Here is a 13,627-nt window from a genome sequence, read left to right as displayed (position 1 = left end):
GGCATGGAGGCTCATGCCTGTAATCCCAGAGGCTCAGGAGGCAGAGGCAGGAGGATCTCAAGTTCAAGCCAACCTCAGCAACTTAATGAGACCCTAAGCAACTTGGCAAGACCTTGTCTCAACATAAAAAATAAAAAGGTGAACTTGGTTCCTAAGTTGCATCCACAAGCCCAGGTATGCAAAAATATGTTAAGAAACATGAAAAACATCTAAACTCATCAGGGAAACAATTCTGTATAAATTTCGTCTACTTTCTTTGGTGGTTTGATTATGGATTTAACAATCTGCATTTTGCTTGAATTGGGGGTCTGACATAGACATAGAGATACATGATGGGAGAGTTTGGGCTCATAGAAGGTGAGAATGAAGAGGACTTGGCTTCTCCCGGTCCTATTCTTCACTATGCATAGCTTACATAATGGAAACAGGAAAGCATCCTCTGAACATGCTCATTCTGCTCCTGCTTGTTAGAGTCTGTAAACAAGTCAGGATGGCGCCTGGCATTTTGCCAGAGGGAGTGGTTTGTGAAGTAACGCCAGCGAGCCATTAAGTGTGGAGATTCCTTATTGGTTGACTGCTGTATCTAGTTTATGCTAATTAATAAGCTGTGTGGAATGTATAAATACCTCTATTGTCCTACAATAAATGGCTTCCACTCCTGCTGTATCAATCTACACAAGTTCCTCGTCACCCCCAGGTTATTTTGCTGCAGCCGGACTGCGGCACCTGCTCATGCCCAAAGACATGATCATGTAACATGGTGGTTTCTATTAAAATCTTTGACTCACCTAAAGCTGGGTAAAAATAGCTTGATAGTTTTCCCCCCACAATTTGGTATCAGTTTTATATATAATTCATTACCTGTTTTTTTAATATTTATTTTTTAGGTGTAGAGGACACAACACAATGCCTTTAGTTTTATGTGGTGCTGAGGATCGAACCCGGGTCCCGCCTGTGCTAGATGAGTGCTCTACCACTGAGCCACAATCCCAGCCCTCATTACCTGTTTTTTACAGAAACAATTAGTTGTATATAAAAATGTGTAGAGGAAGAATACAAGTTCAGTGTATTAGATAAAGGGGAATGACCGGAAGGAAGAGGGATAGGAGTAGGAGAAACAGAGGAACAAATTGGACATAACTTTCTTATGTACCTATATGAATACACCACAGTGAATCTCACCATTATGTACATCCCTAAGAACTGGAATCCTAATTAGAATATCGATACATTTCATGCTTGTATAAACATATCAAAATAGATTCTACTGTGATACATGACTAAAAGAATTAAAAAATCCCAAAGATATGTATATTCTAATATCAACTATGTATACTTTTTCCATGGATTAAGTTCATTGTGTCACTTAAAATATTTTCTTTCCATCCTTGTTTAAAATAAATACTAAAAATATTTTTAAAAGGGGGGAACTGACGGTGTGGCTCATAGTTAAGTGCCTTTGAATTTAATCCCTGATACCAAACACACATACACACACACACACACACACACACACACACACACACACACACTGCTGATGACTTCATTCTGTCAATTTTGTCATCAGGATCAAACACTTCTGAAGTGCCAAGCTGCATGTCTGTGGCAAGGTGGACAGTAAACCTGGCAATGTCTGCTTCCACTGTCCTTGAAATACCATCCATAACCCCCCAATGTGCACACCCTCTGATCCAGAGACCACACCTTTATAAAGTAAAAACAAAAGGACATGGAACTGTGGTCATGAACTAGCAATCTGGAGCCAGTTCACCTGGTTTCAAGTCCCAACTCTGCCACTCCCAGCTGTGTGGACTTGAGCAAACTCCTCAACATCTCTGTGCCTCAGTTTACTCATCATATAACATAGAGGGGGCCATTCCTTACCTCACAGGACTATTATGAGGATAAAGATGCATCCTGAAGGGTGCATAGCATAGTGCCTGGTGCAGTGTGTGCTCAGTAAATGGGCACCATCATGTAACCCCCGGGTCAGCTGGTGCTCCCAGCCACCTTGGTGAGGAGGAGCTTGCTCTACTTCCTTACAGTCTTCTGTGGGTTGACACTTTGAATCACATCCTCAACCCTTCTTATTTTTTATTTTGAGACAGTCTCTTCTGTCTCAAACTTGCCATCTTCCTGCCTCAGGCATGCACCGCTGCCCCTAGCAAAATATAGCATTTTTTAAAATACAGAACTAGCTGGGTACAGTAGGGCACACTTGTGGTTCCAGTGACTTGGGGAGCTGAGGTAGGAGGATCACAAGTTCAAGACCAGTCTCCAACTTTAGCAAGATCCTGTCTCAAAAATCAAAAAGGGCTGGGGATACACCTCATGGTAGAGCCCCCTTGGGTTCAATCTCTAATGCTGCAAAAATAAATCAGTAAACAAAAATATAGAACTAAGCCATTGGTCATGAGTCATGGTACCACCAAACTTGTACTGTATTCTCAAATACTTGGTCTTGACCTCTGCTGCAGGTCACCACGTTTGCGGTGGTGATGAATCACACACAGCCCTGACTTCCTGTAAGGGGAGGGGCTATTCACATCAATGGCAGAGACAGGATACTATTCTTGGTGACTACTTCTGGGTGGTAGGGTTCATAAATGGTTCTTCTCATGTATAATTTTGATCTACGTAGCAAAATAAAGTTAACTGTTTTTATCATAACACCCAAAGAGCCACCCTCTGACCTCACCAACTGGCCTTTAGGACAGGAGCACAGGCACATAGAGTTGGGGACTACACCCAATCTCAATCGCCATCTGGAGAGTCGGCAGGCTCAAGGCGAGCCCACGGCCCCATCTTCAGGAAGCCAGTGGCCCCAGCTCACCGGGACAGCTGATCACGGGGCAGCCTTTCATACTTTCTAAGATGCTCATATGGAAGGAGGGACAGTGTCATAGGATACAGAAAAAACTGACATGCTGTTTTCTGCCTTGGATGCCGTACCTGTGTGGAAACTGAGGCTGGGTTTTATCTTGGAGGCCACGGGGACAGCAGGGAGAAAGCTTTTTCCTGGCGACTTTGACTGCTGAAGGTGCGCTGGGGGCAGCTGGCTGTCCACCAGGTGCTCCACAGAGTGGGGCTGAAGTTTCTCCTGCAGGAAAGGTCACACAACAGGTGTGGTGTGGAGTGAGGAATGGGTGCTGAAGGGACAGGATGGCAAGGGGAGCACTGATTAAACAGCTACCGTGTGACAGACTGTTGTGAGCCTCTAGGTACAAAATGTGCAGAATTCCTACTAATCTCCTCAGTCCCCACTGAATGAATAAATGACCCTTTTCTAACAGTGAGTCCCCCTTTCCCCTTATAAAGTCCTCTAGCAGTGGGAATTTTCGTCTAAACCCAGGGCAGTGGTCAGTTATGTGCGTCAACCTGTCTGGGCCACGGAGTGCTCAGATACTTGGCTAAACATTATTCTGGGGGTGTCTGGAAGAGTGCTTCTGGGTGAGCGTAACATCTGGATGAGAAAAGCAGATGGCCCTCCTAATGTGGTGGGCCACCTCTGATCACGTGAAGACCTCAGCAGAACACAAGGCAGGCCCTTCCCCAAATAAGAGATAGTTCCTCCAGCTGGGCCATTGACTTTTTCCCACCCTTAGCCTTGAATTGAGACTGACTCTCTGGGGCTTCCAGCTGCTGACTCAGCCTACAGATTTGGGGACTTTCCAGCCTCCATGATCACCTGAGCCAGTTCCTGGTAATAAGTCTCAATCTCTCTCTCGAATGGAACATGGACACATGTGATTCAAGATCACATATGAGCTTGAAACTGCTGAGGGACAGGTGAGGAACTGGGGCCTCCCGTGTCAACCATGACTCAGTGTCCCTGACCTGCCCTCCTGTCCTCCTCCAGTGCCCTAGCACCTACCGAATGCACGCTCCAGGTAAGCGAGGGTGAGCGTTTCCTCCTGGACTTCCTTTCCATGGAATGGTCCCTGCGTGGGCTGGCATGGGGCCAGCTCCTATCTGCCAGGGTGGGGTCAGGGGTGGTGCTGGGCTTCAGGTCTCTGGAATCCAGGGTTGCCTCCTCTAGGAGGTGGCGGGAGGAGCGCCTGCTGTTGCCCTCCCAATCCTGTGCTTTGGAGCGTCGGCTGGCTGCAATGAGGGCAATGCTTTTGGTGCCCAGGGCCATCTCCTTGAGCACCTGGGTGCTCAGGGCTAGGCTGCCAGCCTCCCCTGTTGGCCACAGGGTGCCCAGCTCCACCCCAGCTGGGGGGTACACCTTGGACAGCAGGCTCTTCATATTCAGGGAGCTTGGCTTCTGTAGGAAGGCAATACCCACAGAGTGGTCAGAGGCCCTAGATGGGACTGTTGTCCCCAAGTGTCACTACTATCCCAGAGCAGACCTGGAGACAATGACTCCAGGTAGGTAGTTTATAAGGGGGAAAGATACTGGGGAGTAACATGGTTAAGGAGGGTGTGTGACCAGACAGTGCCACTCTGGTGATTGTGCTGAATGTGTGGGGCACCCCGGAGTAAGACTGGCACTCAGGTGTGGGGTCCTGCCACCACAGGGAGGGGCTCCCAGGGTCACTGACCAAGAGTTCTCCAGGCAGGAGTTCCCCAGCACTTCTGCACTGCAGAGCGGCCCTGCAGCGCCCCGTGGCGTCAGGGGATGGGGCGTCCTCACCATAGCGGGCAGCAGTGGGATGTGTCGGAGCCTGCTCATTCATTCTGTTCGTAGTCATAACGAGCACTAATAGCTTTTACGTAATTGCTCGTGGGAAAAGACCAAATCACTGACTTGCAGGGATTCTCCTTCACCAAGCCCACCCCCTGCAAGAGTCTCATATTTGCCATTCTGTCTCTCACTGTCCGCCCCTCCCCAACCCCTAGAGAAAGAGGAGACTTGTTGCTTTCTGGGAGCAAAGTTAGGCTGGTCTACACAATAAAGAGAAGCAGAGAAAATGGGAGAGAAGAAAGAAAATTCAAGCCATATAGAGAGAGGCTCAAAAATAGGAATAAGAGGGCAGTGAGAACGAGGAGGCACCAAGTATGTCAGGGCAAGGGGTGGGCGAGGAGTGGGCCTGGTCAGCCTTCCTCAAGAGACACACAGGGAAAGGAGAGGCACTGCTCCCTGAGTTGTTAGACTGCTTTTTCTTGAACTTGGCACCACAATAAGACCCTTACGTTCACCATTTTACAGGTGAAGAAACAGCACAGAGACGTGCAGTAACTTGTCTGAGGTCACAAAGCTAGCAAAGGATACAGTGCAATTTGAGCCCAGATCTGGCTGGTTCCCGAGCCCCAAAGTGCCCACACCCCAGGAAAGCTAAAAAGCAAGTTGGGAGGACACAGGAGCACATTGATGCTTTTAACTCCTTCATTCTTGTAATCCTTTTCATCACCCCAACCTACTATGAGCAAAGGAAGATCCTGCAGAGCCACCACAGCCAGCCGCAGGGGGAAGAGCCAGTTACTTCCAGTACCTGTGTCTCATTTTCTTACTTTGTAAGCTGAGGAGAAAGATGGCCTCATCGCCAAGTGGGAGCAGCCAGCACTAGGGTGACAGGATGCCCCCAGTTCACATCTGCTCAGGACCTGGGGGGACCTTATGCAGAACTAGGATCTCTGCGGGTGTTCTTAGTTAAGGCTCTCTAGAGGAGGGCATCCTGGATTCAGGATGGGCTGTAATCCAGGGACTGCAGTCCTTACAGGAAGGGAAAGGCAGAGCCACAGGAAGACGTTGGGGAGATGGGGCTGTGTGGCTGCAGCCAGGAACCACCAGGAGCCACCAGGCAGGAAGGCTCCTCCTCCGGGGCCTGGGCGGGAGCACGGCCTACCAGACACTTACCTTGGACTCTCAGCCTTCGGAACTCGAGAGGATGTAGCCCTGTGTTTGATGCTGGACCTGAAGCAGCCTCAGGACACTGTCACAGGCTAACCTCTAGTGTTGTGCAGGCTACCATCCTGATGGTTGCAGGAGGATGGATGGCCCTCCCTCTGGATGCCCCACCCATTCGCCCCTGGCCCTGTGCAGCTCTGGTTGAGAGTGTGAGGGTGTGCTGGGGAGTGAGGAGCCTCTGCACAGTCCAGGCCCCACTGAGCACCGCACACCGACCTCATGGATGGGAGGAGTCAGCAGCACTCGGAGGGATGGCGGAGGGAGGAGACAGTCTTGCTTTCCTGGCTTTTTCAATGGCGTGGCTTTTGATGACTTGTTACCATCACTGTGGATGAAGTGGAGGCACAAGTAGGACCATTGTGCCCTCTGATACATCCAGGGACCAGCCTGAGCCTGAGCCTCGGCTTCTTCTCTGGCCGCAAGGCTGTGGCCCACACATGGGGGCAGAGTGGTGGTATCATGCACCAGGGCACAGTGGTGGCTGTGGCCAGGCTTCTGTGGTAGGAGCCAAGCTGAGCTCATTCACCTGACATTATGCACTGGTCACCTACTGTAGCCATGCCTATCCCTAGGACCAGGCGCGCACCGTCCTTGGCAGACTAGGCCCTGTCCCACACTCCGTCCAAGAACACACCACCCAATGGGCAAGCGGTTAAGACAATAAAAAAGTGAGCAGAAGACCCACCCACCTCAGGACAGGTGAGGCACAGTGAAGATATCTGCCCGCTGGGCCCCTCTTGATCCTGCACAGACCTTCATAGACCACTCCCTTGTCGCTAATGACAGGGAGGTCTTGGTCACTCTGATAAGCTGGCTCCTGGTAGGCCTGGCTACCAAACTTGTGGCCAGAAAGTTTGGGACTTTGGGCCAGTGGACTTCCAGTGAGGGGAGAAGGTTAGAGATTGATTTTAGTCACTTAGCCAAGGAGCTAGCGACCACACCCACAAATGAACCCCGGGGCTCTGAGGTTCCGGGTGGCTTCCTGGTGTGAAAGGTGAGGTTCAGGGCTGGCAGGGCCTGACTTCCAACACAGCTGGCATTCCAGCTGCACACTCACTCCTGTGCACATTGGGCACTTCACTGTGCTCCTGTGCACAGCTCGGAGGGAGCTCAGCCCAGACTCACCACAGTCCTGGCTGCTCCCAGGTCTGGCTCTGGGGAAGGGAGGGGAAGCCCCTCCTCTCGCTCCTCTGAGCTGTTCTCAGAGCTTATTCAATGGGCCAAGGACCAAGTTCATGCCAGGTGTGGGCTAAGGACAGGAAGACAGCAGGACACAGGGGAGTAGAGAGGTGTGTAGCCTGGACCGGGACCCAGGGCACTGTGTTTGCATACACATACATACACATGTGCACACGAACCCAATGCACCTTCATGACACAGATACAGGCACATGTGTGCACACGTGACACACATTGGGGATAAAAAAAATGACACTTTATGTGGAGGCCTCTGAGGCCTTCCCGTCTTCTGCCACCATTCTTTCCTCCAGGCAAGCCATAGAAACCAGAATTCCTCTTCTCCAAGATGGGTCCCCAAACCAGCCATGAAACATAAGAATGCTACTCTAACTCCCCTACCCCCAACACTCCCGCAATAAAGAAATTCTTCTGACCTGCCTGGCTTAACTGCAGATCATCAGGCCCTTATTACAGAAGGAATGCTGCAGAGTGGCCCGAAGAGCCTGCACAGACAGGCCTGGCTGGGCCACCCCCAAGTTCACTACCATCAACTCACACACTTCTTTTCCAATCATGTTTCTACATGGCTGTCCCTGCCTCTTCAGACCTGAGCATAAAAATGGGGAGTTCACCCTGGGTCTTTGGGTCTTCATTCTGAAGCCTCCAGTATTACATAAGACTATGATCAAGTAAATTTGTTATGCTGGCTGGGCACAGTGGCACACACCTATAATCCCAGTGATGTGGGAGGCTTAGGCAGGAGAATTGTAAGTTCAGGCCAGTCTGGGTGACTTAAAATTTTGAAAGGGATGGAGAGGGGATTAAATTATGCTGTGTGCTTGTACAAATAAGTAAAAATGAATCCCAATATTATATATAATTATAATGCATCAATAAAAATTACCATTAAAAAATAAGGGGCTGGGGTTGTGGCTCAGTGGCAGAGTTCTTGCCTTGCATGTGTGAGGCACTGGGTTTGATCCTCAGCAACACATAATAATACATAAATAAAGATATTGTGTCCATCTACAACTAAAAAAAAAAGAATAAAAAATTTAATTTAAAAAAAGGACTGAAAAGTATTGCTCAATGGTAGAGCACTTGCTTGAGGCTTTAGGTTCAGTCTCCAATACCACTAAATAAATAAATAAATAATTTGGTTATGCTTGTCTCCTGTTAACCTGCTTTTGTTATAGAGTGTCAGCCATGATCATCAAGATGGGAAAGAGAGGGATTGTCCTCTTACTGTTCCCCCAAACATGCACACATCACCTACAGACACACATGTGCCCATGTACACAGGCACACTAACATTTGCACACAAACACATGTGTGTGCTCACATGGATGAATGTGTGTGTACACTTGTGTGCATATGAAGCTTGTGAACTCAAACAACTTCATGCACTCACAAATGCACAAACGTGCACATGCAGAGCGCACACTGCCACACCAACATGCTTGCATATGCCCATATACTGAAGGAACCAGGCCACCTCTGCCTGGAGCCCTGGGATTTTCATTGCCCAAAGGTGACAAAGGTAGACCTGGGCTTTCTATTGAAACTTCACGGCCTCCTGGTTTGAATAAACCAGCTGCAGAGGCGTTTGGGGTAAAATTTGGAGAAATCTGACAACAGGCAAGATATAAAATGATGTTCAAAAGCATCACTAATTTTGTTGAGAATAATTATTTACATTGTGGTTTTAGAGGGAACTGTACATTACTGTATCTAGGGGTAAAGTGTCCTGATGTTTTTATTTATTTTATTTAAATGTTTAACCTCATAGTTACGCCATTCAGTGGTCATCTCCTAGGGCAATTTGTTATTCTTACAAGGATCTCTCAAGCAACAGAAGTTGGACACTCCAGGAAAGAGGAAGCACTGGCTCTGAGATCAGCCTCAGGCCACCTGCCAAACAAGAGCCTGGGATTCATGGCCTTGGTCTCCACCAGGCTGGATCTCACCTACCTGTCTCTCTCCAGTGGCATTGAGGGCAGCTCAACTTGGGGGCCCCGCGGGAAGTCTTTCCTGTCCTCAGGCTGGTCTCGGCTGGGCTCCTCCGGCATGGGTGAGATATGCAGAATGGAGCCATCCTGGGACCAGACAGTTGCTAAGTGAGGTCGGCGGGGATGTGAGAAAGCCATGTTATCAAGCAGAGGGTTTCTGAGGGACATGGGAAGGTCCATGTCCTCCCTGCCATTGCCATGCAGTGGGAGGCCAGTCATCTGCACAAAACCTGCAAATGGGTATTTATAGCAACTCTTTTCATAATTGCCAAAATTTAAAAGCGACCAAGATGTCCCTCAGCAGGCAAATGGAAAAACAAACTTTGGAACAGCCAGATGATTGATGGATAGTTACTTAACACTTAACATGGTCAGTGGACTCCTTAACTCCTGCCCCCACCAAGGAGATCTCCCATGTCAAATCCCCAGGGACCATCCCACCACTTCGACCCTGAGCAACAGTGGTATGCAAGGAGACACCTATGTGAGAAACCCTAAAAGTCTATAGGCCTGCAAAAAGTTAAACAGACTTATTATGTGACCTGGAAATTCCAGTTCTGGGTCTATACCCAAAAGAATTGAAAGCAGGGACTCAAAAGAGACTTTGCTGCTGTGGCATTCTTGCCAAAATGCATCATCATGAGAATTAGCTCAATCAATCTACTCATGGAAAGACACCAGGCCAACACAGAACAGGGACATTCTACAAAGTAATGGAGGAACAGTCTTCAAGTGTCAGACCTGGGAGAAGGAGAAAGACTAAGGAGCCATCCCAGACTGAGGGAGACTAGGGAGACATGACTGCTAAAGGAAAAATGGATCCTGAGTTGGGTTACAGACCAGAAAAGGACATGAGTGTAGAAAAGCAATGCAGAAGATGCTCCTGTCACCCCACCACTTAGGAGACAACAGGGGCTTAGGCAGGACACAAACAAGAGGAGCTCATGGTCCTTACTAAGGAATGCAAAATTCTATGGCCACTCTGGAGGACAGTTTATCACTTTCTTTTTTTGTTTTTGTAGTACTGAAAGTTAAACCCAGGGCATTCCACTTGCAAAGCAAGTCCTCTGCCACTGAGCTACATCCCCAGCCCAGTTTGTCAGCTTCTTACAGAAGTAAACTTACTCTTGCCACATGGTCCAGCAATCATGCTACTTGGGATTTACCCAAAGGCATTAGAAACTTACATCTGCACAAAACCTGCACATGGATATTTATAGCAACTCTTTTCATAATTGCCAAAATTTAAAAGCAACCAAGATGTCCCTCAGCAGGCAAATGGAAAAACAAACTTTGGAACAGCCAGATGATTGATGGATAGTTACTTAACACTTAAAAAAAGTGATCAAAGCATGAAAACACATGGAGGAAACATTAAATCCCTGTTACTAAGTAAAAGCATTCACTCTGAAAAATCTGTTGTATGACTCCAACCATATAGTTTTGGAAAAGGCAAAAAGTCAGAGGCAAACAACCAAAACATTGGTGGTTGCCAGGATCTGGTGGGGAGGGAAGGATGAGCAAGGGAGCATAGACGATGCTCATGGCAGGGAGACTGCTGGACGACAATACCATGGCAGGCACTTGCCTTCTAAGTGTCCAAACCTACAGCATGACACTACAAATGAATTCTACAGTAAACTATGCCTCTGGTGATAATAATGTGTTGGCATGTCCACTAATTGTAGCAATGGACCACTGTGGTGCTGTGTGGGATATGGGTAATGGAGGTTCGTGTAGGGGTGGGGGAGATGGGAACTCTGTGCTTTCTGTTCCACTTTGCTATGAACCCAAAACTTCTCTAAAAGAGAAAGTTTATTAAAAACAAAAGACAAAAACCAAAGTGAGACAGATGTCTGGAAAGGATGGGGAAGCAGGGCAGAGTAGAGGCTTTTCTCAAACAGGAAGCAGATATGCAAGAGGTAACTGAGCCCACAGACCCAGAAGAGCAGCCCAGCACCCTGACTCATCCTGCTCTCCATTGGAAAACACAGACAGTGTACTGCCAGAGCCTGAGCAGGGGAAGGGGGTGGGGTAGGGAGTGCTTTAGCTGAGCCTTCCTCATGCCATGCATCGCCCACCCCGGCTAAGGTCTAGAAGTTTCTTCTTTCTTTCCTCTGGAGAGTTAAGTCCAGGGTCTATGGTCTGGGGACATCAGGCCTCCTTTATGGCATGCGAAGATCAGGTATGACAGCATTCATGCTCAATAGCCAATGCAGAGGCTACCTCGAAGCCCTCTCCCCTGCAAGCTCACCAAGCCCATCCTGACAAGACACCCAGAGCAAAGAAAGACCTAACTCTTGAGATCTCGCCACGGGTCCCAGAGGACACTTCTCTAGGTCATCAAGGCAATAAGGCCCTCTGCTCAAGGAAACTCAGGAATCCCTGTTGGGCTTTGCCACTGGCAGAAATGCTGGTAATAGCTAAGGATTAGAGAGGTCCTAGGAGACAGAACAGAGTGGCCTGGTCCTGTGAGTGGACCTCCTCCACTATCTCTGGCCAAGCCATGTCCATCAGAGCCCAGGGAGGGCTGGCCTCATCCTGAAACCTGCCTGAATCCCCAGCCTGTGGCTCGGCCTGTCCTCCACCCTATTGCTCTGGCACTAGGCAGTTGGTCTACTGGTGTTTCCAAATTTTCTCTTCTGTTTCATAGGGCCTGGCACAAACAGGCCCCAGTGCCACGGATGGGAGAGGCTGACTATGGCCTGAGCCTGGGGCGGGGGTGGTGGGGGATGACTGGCAAGCAGGACTCACCTGGAGGGAGCCAGACATCACTGAGTGCAGCAGCAGCAGGCGGTCTAGTGTGCCCTCGCTCCGCTCCTGGGAGTACAGCCGGTACTGCTTGTCCAGAGACTCCGGAACCTGGATACCACTGTCTGAGGGAGCCAGGAAAGCAGGATTAGAATGAGGAAGAACAACCCCTAGAACCAGGCAAAATGTCCACTACTTGTTACAAGACAGTATTGTGTACCGGAAATTTGAAGGCAAACACTCCAATCTGATAGAAGAGGCTTTTCTGTTACATTGTCTTTGCTTCTGTCTACTTAAAAAAAAAAAAAAATTGTTCTTGTCTTTGCAGTGCTGGATATTGAACCCAGGATCTTACGTGTAGAGGAAGTGCTCCACCACTGAGCTACACCACCAATACAAGTTTAAAATTTTTCTATTATGTTCATATATTGCCTTTCAGTCATAAAATAGTGTTATTAACAATTCTTAAAAATACTTTTAGTTGTAGATGGACAGAGTACCTTTATTTTGGTGTATTAACTTTTATGTGATGCTGAGACTCGAATGTGCTAGGCAAACGCTCTACCACTGAGCCACAACCCCAGCCCTGTTATTAACAATTCTAAAGTACAAATAAAACTTAAGTTAAAAATTAAAGGACCTGGGGCTAGGGATGTGGCTCAGTGGTAGATTGCTTGCCTAGCCTGTGTGAGGCACCAGGTTCGATTCTCAGCATCACATAAAAATGAATAAATAAAAAAAGTATTGTGTCCATCTACAACTAAAAAAAGAATTTAAAAAAAAAGTTAAAGGGCCAGGGCTTGGAATTTAGTTCAGTTGGTAGAGTGCTTGCTTTGCAAACACAAGGCCTTGGGTTTAATCCCCAGCACCACAAAAAAGAAAAAAAAAAAAAAGTTAAAAGACCACTCTTAGGGATCTACCCAAAAGAATTAAAAACATGTCTCAAAGAAAAACTCAAACACAAATTTTATTCACAATAGCCAAAAGACAGACCCAAACCCATTTCCCATAAACAGATGAATGGTGAACATAATGGTTAATCCACACATGGAATATGACTCAGTCATAAAAAGATTATGATGTTCAGGGTGCAGCAGTGCATGCCTGTGACCCCAGCTACATAGGAGGCTAAAGCAGGAGGATCTCAAGTTCAAGGCCAGTCTGGGAAGTTTTATGAGACCCTATCTCACAATTTAAAAGAGAAAGTAAAAAGAGCAGTGGGGGCTGGAGTTATGACTCGGTGGTAGAGCATTTACCTAGAGTGTGTGAGGCACTGGATTCGATTCTTAGCACTACATTAAGTAAATAAATGAATAAAATAAAAATATTGTGTCCAACTACAACTAAAAAAAAAAAAAAGAGCAGGGGGTGTAGCTCAGTGGTAGAATGCCACTGGGTTCAGTCTCCAGTATCATGAAGAAAAACGAAGTTAAAGTAGGAAATTGCCAGGTGTGGTGTTGAACACCTGTAATTCCAGTGACATTGGAGGCTTGGGCAGGAAGATTGCAAGTTAAAGTCAGTCTGGGTAACTTAGCAAGACCGTGCCTCAAAAAAAAAAAAAAAAAGTGTTGGGGATGTAACTCAGTGGTAGAGTGCTTGCCTAACAGGCACAAGGCCGTGGGTACCATCCCTAGCACTGCAAAAAAAAAAAAAAAAGAAGAAGAAAAAAAAGTACGGTTATAGCTCTGACAAAATTAATTTCACTGCTTCTAGGCAAGGTGTTGAGTTATAGGGGACTTGCTATCTTTTCCAGAACATTCATTAATGCTGTTATAATTCATGCCTTTTTCTCATAATAAAGAAAATCATGTAATATCTCCCCAAAGGAAAACTATTAT

At 47.5% G+C, this 13,627-nt stretch overlaps 1 protein-coding gene across 1 annotated transcript in view; it reads right to left on the bottom strand.

Moving 5' to 3' along the window:
- The window catches only part of LOC114078928 (kinesin-like protein KIF19), a 43,533-nt gene that overhangs the window by 3,829 nt on the left and 26,077 nt on the right, over positions 1-13,627 (bottom strand). The window contains exons 14-18 of the mRNA XM_071605345.1: positions 11,793-11,914; positions 9,001-9,125; positions 6,068-6,176; positions 3,875-4,267; positions 2,953-3,100 (exon numbers count right to left, since the gene is read on the bottom strand). Of these exons, the coding sequence (XP_071461446.1) occupies positions 2,953-3,100; positions 3,875-4,267; positions 6,068-6,176; positions 9,001-9,125; positions 11,793-11,914 (897 nt within the window). The remainder of the gene's footprint in view (positions 1-2,952; positions 3,101-3,874; positions 4,268-6,067; positions 6,177-9,000; positions 9,126-11,792; positions 11,915-13,627) is intronic.

This window comes from Marmota flaviventris, chromosome 19 (genome assembly GCF_047511675.1).
Source record: "Marmota flaviventris isolate mMarFla1 chromosome 19, mMarFla1.hap1, whole genome shotgun sequence".
Lineage (NCBI taxonomy): Eukaryota > Metazoa > Chordata > Mammalia > Rodentia > Sciuridae > Marmota > Marmota flaviventris.
Note: the sequence above shows the minus strand (reverse complement) of the source record. Positions and strands in the feature narration are given on the sequence as shown.